The sequence below is a fragment of the Phaethon lepturus genome, unplaced genomic scaffold (genome assembly GCF_000687285.1).
Source record: "Phaethon lepturus isolate BGI_N335 unplaced genomic scaffold, ASM68728v1 scaffold15597, whole genome shotgun sequence".
Classification (NCBI taxonomy): domain Eukaryota; kingdom Metazoa; phylum Chordata; class Aves; order Phaethontiformes; family Phaethontidae; genus Phaethon; species Phaethon lepturus.
This window is the reverse complement of record NW_010551299.1, coordinates 19846-27138: the sequence shown is the minus strand read 5'-3', so window position 1 is coordinate 27138 and position 7293 is coordinate 19846. Positions and strand designations below refer to the sequence as shown.

Sequence of the window (7293 nt, the reverse complement as noted above, 5' to 3'; positions counted from 1 at the left end):
AGCCACAGATACTGCCCTGATTAATAGCAGACTTACAATAGCTTACTGTCTAACTGCACATGGTACTTGATCAAATATGTTTGAAGGGCAGAAGGAAAAATGAATAACATTTTTTTCCTATGATACTTATATTTGAAATCTTAAATTGTTGTACTATATGAAAATAAAAGACTAAATCTTTTACTTTATTTATTCCACTTAATGTTTACATTCAGTTCAAGTTCACAAAAGTATGTTTTATTTATAATACATATACCATCCCATATGGACAAATATAGATGAAATCGTAACATTTTTTGACATCTCAGCTATGTTATTAACCTTGATTTCATGAATACGTCTCATGCAAAGGAGGTAAAAAACCCTGTCAAATAAGTGTTATTCACACATGTTAAGAATACGGAAGGAAAATGTATGATTGTGATATGAATATTTTATGTAGAAATAGTAGGCTCAGAAACAATAACCTCAGTGTCTGAAAATGAGCTGTTTGCTTCACTGATTATAGAACCAATTTAGTGCACAGTACTACTGTCTACAAATTGCAGAAGTGGAGAAGGAGCACTTGATGATTCCGATGAAAATAAAGTCTACTTGAAGAATTACATCCTGTTGGCATTTTGTTTGTGGAAGTAACTTGGTTGCATTTTGTTGGGTTTTTTTCTTCCTCCCCCCCGCCGCAGCTATCAATCGTAGATATGGCTTTTGGTTATATGAAGAGCTTTGTATAAATTCAGTGGTAGGATAGCTGAACTAAGGCAACAAAACTTGTAAACAGACTTTCCACGGGGTTGTTTAATTTGGCTGTTGAACTTGTCCTGTCCACTATGCAGCCCACCACGACAACCACCGCAGCCGTTGTTGGACTCATGCAGAGACACGTAAAGAGACTTGGTACATGGAAAGCAGAGTTTCAGTGGCATGATGAAGTCCTCAGTGCCACTTCTCTCCTTTGGATGATAAAGCTTCCATGGTGTGCTACTTATAAAAGTGCAATAACCTTTCAATTTCCACACTGAGGACCGTGAAACTTTGTTGGAACCATTTTCTACCAGAGAATGCATAGTTCCATCTAAACAGGAATACTTTGTGAGATCAGAGTGATTTCACAAAAAGATTTGATAGGATAAACAGTATAAAATATTCTGATAATGTTGAAAGCATCTGGCTTGAAATTTTTTGACTAATGCATTTTAATTTTTCACTTACCTTTTTAATTTTGAGCATTTTAAAAGCCTGTAAGTTTTTATGGCAACAAAGGAATACAAGGAAAAAGGAAAGGTTTTTATTTTTCAATCAAAGTTTCTTAAACAATTTCAGCTGAATCCCCTCCTCCTTTCCTTTTCCTCCCACTATTGGGAATTTTGAAATAAATAATACAGAAATGCTGTGGTAGGCAAAGCATCTGGCCACTATGCAGCTTCTCATACTGAAATTCTAGCAATTCCAAGACAAAACTGAAGTAAGAGAAAAAATTCAGGAAGACCTACAAGTGGCTGTAAAATGGGATCCCCTAACTTAATTTGTAAATGCAGCATAAGGCATCGGCTATGTAAGCGGGCAAAACCATGCATTGATATTTTCTCACAAGAAGGGATTCAGGCTAGTGTATTTGGGCCAGAAATGGATAATAATTAATCAGTGGCTCTGTTCTCCCCTCTCTTTCTTCCATTCAATCTCTTTCCTCTTCTCTTTTCCATGGTTCATGGGGGAACGAATACCACTGGACTTGCATCTGTTTTGTGAGATCCTCAGCACCCTGAATTTCATCAGTGGCTTGTTCACTCACCCCGCAGGAATTTTTAGGTTTTCTGCTATATTGGCTTTTCTGGCTTTTTAGTGCTGCAGATCCTGATTTTGGCTCCCTCCACCCACGGCATACTCACTATTTGTTAGCACAGTAGTACCACAGTTCACAATGCATATTCAGAACTGAGACACGGTGTTATTTTTAAATGCAGTGTATGGAGACAAAAATCAACATCTCTAAAATTAATTTTCTCTACGTATAAAATATACATATGCTGTTAAAACTCCACAAAAGGAGCAAAAGCATTATCTAAGGATTCAACCTTGTGAAAGTTTATGTCAACATTGAACGCACACGTTGATGGCTTCTTCCTTTAGCAGCAAAACCTATTCTACATCTCCTATCCTCCAGTATAGCTCCTAGTGCTGTGAACGTTACAGAAGAAATTTCACCAGTGACCAGAAGCAGGAGGATATCTGGATTTCAGCTGAACATTTTGTGTCATGCGTAGACATTAAAAAGAATTATTGGAGCATAACACTTAATCGTACAGAAATCTAGCCATTAGATCTCCCACTGTGAAAGGCACGTGCCAATGGGGACAGACACGATCATCTCGGCCGTGGGCAAATGGAAACGACATTGCGTCTTCCCTGCTGGCTGGGGCAAAGCTGGAAGAAGCCTCATCTCCCAGCTTTGCTGCTTCTGGCCAGCATTGCCATTGATGAGTGAAGTCTCGCCTGCGCCTGGCCAGCGCTGGTGCTCCGCAGTCACCGTGACGGCCCAGGAGGATGGCTGTTGATGGAGTCCAGCATGTAGTAGAAGACACTGCTGTGCCTTTCACTACGCTTGTGGGTTCAGTTTTCCTTTCAGTTCCCCTCCAACCTGCTACTGCTTTTGGAGGTAGACACTTACAGACATGGAAAGCTGTCCAGCAAGACTGTTTTTCCCGTGGGAAATCAAATTTTTGAGAAAATGTGATTTTCCATGGAAAAACTACACTTTCCGGAGTAATCCCAGCAAGTGCAACCCAGAAGACTGCTTGATGTCTTTAAGAATACTTTTTTTATTAAGTGACAAATGTGAATTTTCCCCACGGAAAACCTTTTCATCTGTTTTTTCAAGCCTTCTTGACTCTCCTTACTTTTTAATATTTGTCCGATTGCTGCAGTTCCTTGGTGTCAGACTGCTTTGCTCAGTGTTCATTTTGATGATAAGTCAAGATAAGGCCTTTTTCCTCAACATTGAAAAGCTCTATTTAGTTTATAAAAGTTCTGTCATTTTTCAAAAGTTGAGTTTCAACTCCAATTATTGCTTTAAAAATTTTGTTATCCTCCATTGGTGGCAGCCACTAACCACAAGAAAAAAAGAGAACACTTACAGTAATATACTTTGCGTAATGTCATCTTGCATTAGGTATAATATAATTTTAAACTGGTGACTTAATTTTTACTTTTTAAATTAGTATATGATGTTTAGCACTCCTGTAAGGAGTTTATTACTATTTGTGCATTTTGTTGTCTTATACAAATAACAGAATACTAGATTTGTATTATTTGAATTTCTTTATGAGGAAAAAAATGACCAGATGTAGTGGCTGGTTTCTCAAGCAATTAGCTCTTTAGTAATAAATCACTTGTAGCGGTGACAATATATTTTCACTTAATGCCAATAAAATGTTCACTGATAGTATTTCAGAGTGACTGTGTTATAATGTCTTCATATGATGTCCTGGCTAAATAACTGTTGCACTTTTTCTGCTATGTGTATTTTCTATTGTAAATATTTTTTTAATTATACAGTATATAGTTCTGGGTGGAAAGAATGGGATCTGAGTGTATCTTTTGGTAAACACTTCATGATCTAATCCAACGTGTTAAATAATAACAGAAAAGAGCTCCTCCCGTGGGATGCTCCTGCTCCTAGAAACAACTTAAAGAATTGTGCAGCGGCATTTTATTCCCAATTCTTGCTTTTCTTCTGATAAAATGCCTCTTAATATTCTTCGTAGAATATCCTGCTTCGTGTTGTTTTGCCTGTGGCTACCAAATTTTTTAATTATCTTCAGTGTTGGACAGCTCTGGACTCGAATCAACGTAATTGAAGGCTTCCTTGTTTGTGAAAGTCGAGCTCAAAGTTAGACTGTGTCGTGGATTCACAGGTGCAAGTTCGTTTAATACAATATTATCACTTTTTACAAGAGTTGCTTTGTCCATGTGTTCTCTACTGTACCTGGCAACAACAGCATCAAGGAAGTCCAGCTTTGGTGGCAAAGTCCCACTCTCAAATAAGTATTTGGCTAAGTAGGAGACTATAATGTTAGTAAAGAAGGAGGTAAGCATAGCGAGTGTTTTAAATGGGAATCGCTGGATATAGATATTATTTTCATCCGGATAGCAACCAGGATAGTAGATCAAGGGCTGAAGGTAGAGGTACGGTTCTCCTCCAGTTATTCTGAGAACAAGGCCAAATAAATATCCTGCAATGGCACCGTAGGTGTTGGTTCCTTTAATAAATAACACACAGAGGAGTTGGGGGAATATGATGATATAAACAAGGTCGGAGCTGAGGTACCACAGGCCGTACACTGATGAAGCTAGCAGTGCCATTGCTGTTGCTGATGCTCCAAACAGAAAAACAGTGATCCTCATGACCCACACGATTTCCCTGTCTGAAGCCTGCAAAAAAAGGGCAGTGTTAGGTGGTGGTTTTTTCATGGCAATATATGTATGCCTACATTTATGAACATAGCCTATATAAGATACTACATTGTAAAAGAAAATTTTGCGTGACATATCGAATAATATTTATAAACTAATATCTCTATCTCCTCCTCCACCTCCATCTCAAGCACAGAGAAAAAGCCTCAAGACTTATGGCTGCCATTCCCAAAGTTCTTAATCTTTGAGCAGAAGGAAAAGTTTGATAATGTGTCAAACAAAAAACCAACAGCAGAGTGTTAGAAATATCTTTTAAATATAAGCACAATATGAATTAACCAGAAAAAAACTGCCAGTGTCAGAATTCATTCTTCTTCATTTCCTAAGAAAACCTTTGATTCACTAGCCCATTCTGCTGTCAAATAATTTGCTGATAAAGCAATAATTCCAAAAGATGTCTCATTTTGTTAAGGATTTAAGTAAAATTTATGGTTGCAGCAATAATTATGAGCTAGTTAAGGTCTCACCTGAAATTTTCATTAAAAGTAAAAACAAAAATGTAATCTCACATTTTGCCGAAAGGAAAGCTGGTAGATGTTCCGAGCAAACATAGAACTTGCTGATAAAATCGAAGAGTCAGCTGATGACATCACAGCAGCAGATACAGCGCCGAGGCCAAAGAATGAGATATAGACTGGGCAAAGGTACTGGAGCACGATTGGTAAAATCATATCTGCTTCTTTTTTAGTCATGGGGTCAGGGACACCATATTCAGTCTCGTTCCAGGCTGCAATATGGACACCGGTGTGTTGTTAGTAACATTAGTAGTCATTAGCTACAGCATCTCTTGACTTCATGTGTAGTCAGCTATTCATATTGACATATTTTCATTTGCATTCAATGACTAAACTTTACCAGGGCAGGACTGATGTCATTTCAGAGAGGCAGTGTCCTACTGGTTTCTGTTAGGCAGTTTTTAATTCTACTTAGCTTTTCCTTATCGCTAAGCTAAATCTGACCACAACCTGTGGTTCTCCAGTAGGATGTTTAATATTAAACCTTTGCATTGCTCATAAATGTCTTTTTCCTCAATAAAACAAGTCTGGGATCCATGTTGGTTTGTAATGTGTTTATCTGTTCTTTTAGATTACAGACTCAGAGCTCAAAGACGTGTGTTAAACATTTCTAACAGAACATTTCTAACGATTTAGCTAGATGGTCACTGTGATGCAGATCACTCTCACTATGACAAAGAACTTGGCAAGGATGTTTTGGTCAAGATAAGAAATTCCTAGTAATTGACTACAATACATACACAGTTATTTTGAAGTTATTACTGTTAGGACCAAATAAAAGTACCAGAATCTAACTCAAACATTAAATGGAAGTACTACATCTGTAGCTACTTAGCATGTGCAAAATGAGTTATAATCAGCCACAGGGGTAGGAGCAAATTCCCCTGGGAGAAACATTTCTATATTATTACTTGTCAGTGTAGTCTGTTGAAGAAGTCATGAGTTAATTAATGATGTCACCTGGCTAGACTATATCTAACATAAGCTTTGTAGGGTTTTCACACAATTTCTGTACTATTCATTTTACATTTATTGTACTATTAATTTTTAATCATTTACCTGTAGATGCTCCAATTGCACCAATGAGTACTGCAGGAAGAGCCATCACAAGACAGCCAAAAGCAGCCAGAAATGAAAGAACTTGGGCATATGTGGCAGAAGATGAGGAAAGTACTCGCTGGAAATATGCTTGCCATGGGATTCCTCCTAGTGTCTGCAAACACAATGAGCAGCATCTCGTCACTGGGGGCTAACTCGGGGGTTTTTTGCAGTCGCTATATAGAGAGCATGTGGAAGCTTCACTTGAATGCTGAACGCATGTTGCTGCTTTTTCATGTATTTATTGATCAGTCAGTCAGTAATAGCTTTAACTTTCATTCTCACAAGTAATGTCAAAACTTTGTACGTTGACTTAAAATCCCATTCTCTTAGACAAGTTATTCCTGCAGACTCCTCTATACAATTATTAACAACACTTTGCACTTACATAGTTTCCATAATCTCCAAGTACTGTGAGCTGTAAAATACTTGAGAAAGCCTTATGAAAGGTTATAAAATAGTATTGTCATATTTCATACCTGAAGAATTTGGCCTCCAATACCCTCCCCCCACCAAAATTAGATTAGATAGGATTTGAAAGCAAGATTTTAACTCCCCTTATGAATGCATGTGGCCATCTAAGCAAGACAACATGTTCTGTATACATTGGACTCATAGATCTGAAAAATTATTCTTCCACTGTCTTAAGCAAAGAGAAATTAAAGACAAAGCAGTAAAAGAATGTTTTATTTTATGGTGGCAGACTTCTCTTTTTTTGGGGGGTATATAACAGTGAAGATCCTGATTAGACTTAAAATTATGTCTGCAAAATATGACACACAAAATTATTATCAAAGGTTGAAAAACCAAGTGCTAACAATTCTGTCTTGGGAGCAGGATTGGAATGGTCTCCACTAAGTAAATAAATGCCTATTGCTAAATAGCATGGAAAGAAAGCAAAGAAAATTGCTCACTAAACGTGCACAGCCCAGTTCTACACACTAAATGAGGCACGAGGCATTTGGACCAAAAAGTGTGTATGCAGGTGTTTCATATACGTTTCATGTACACACAGGGACCAAATGAATGTTTCACAGATTACTCTGATTTTGACTTACTATTTATGACTGTTTCCCTTTGCAGACTTAATAATGTTCCTTTAACGAAGCTTTCCAAGCCTGTGTAAATTTCTTCAGCCATAATGAAACAAACAAGACGAAAATAAAATGTGTCACAATTTGGCAACATCAGAGCTTTCCTTTGGTTACCA

General features: G+C 37.5%; 1 protein-coding gene across 1 annotated transcript in view; it reads right to left on the bottom strand.

The window, feature by feature from the left end:
- Positions 1–3804: 3804 nt before the first annotated feature.
- The window catches only part of SLC5A7 (solute carrier family 5 (sodium/choline cotransporter), member 7), a 22607-nt gene continuing 19118 nt past the window's right edge, over positions 3805–7293 (bottom strand). Inside the window, exons 6-8 of the mRNA XM_010290865.1 lie at positions 6045–6198; positions 4980–5197; positions 3805–4428 (exon numbers count right to left, since the gene is read on the bottom strand). Of these exons, the coding sequence (XP_010289167.1) occupies positions 3805–4428; positions 4980–5197; positions 6045–6198 (996 nt within the window). The remainder of the gene's footprint in view (positions 4429–4979; positions 5198–6044; positions 6199–7293) is intronic.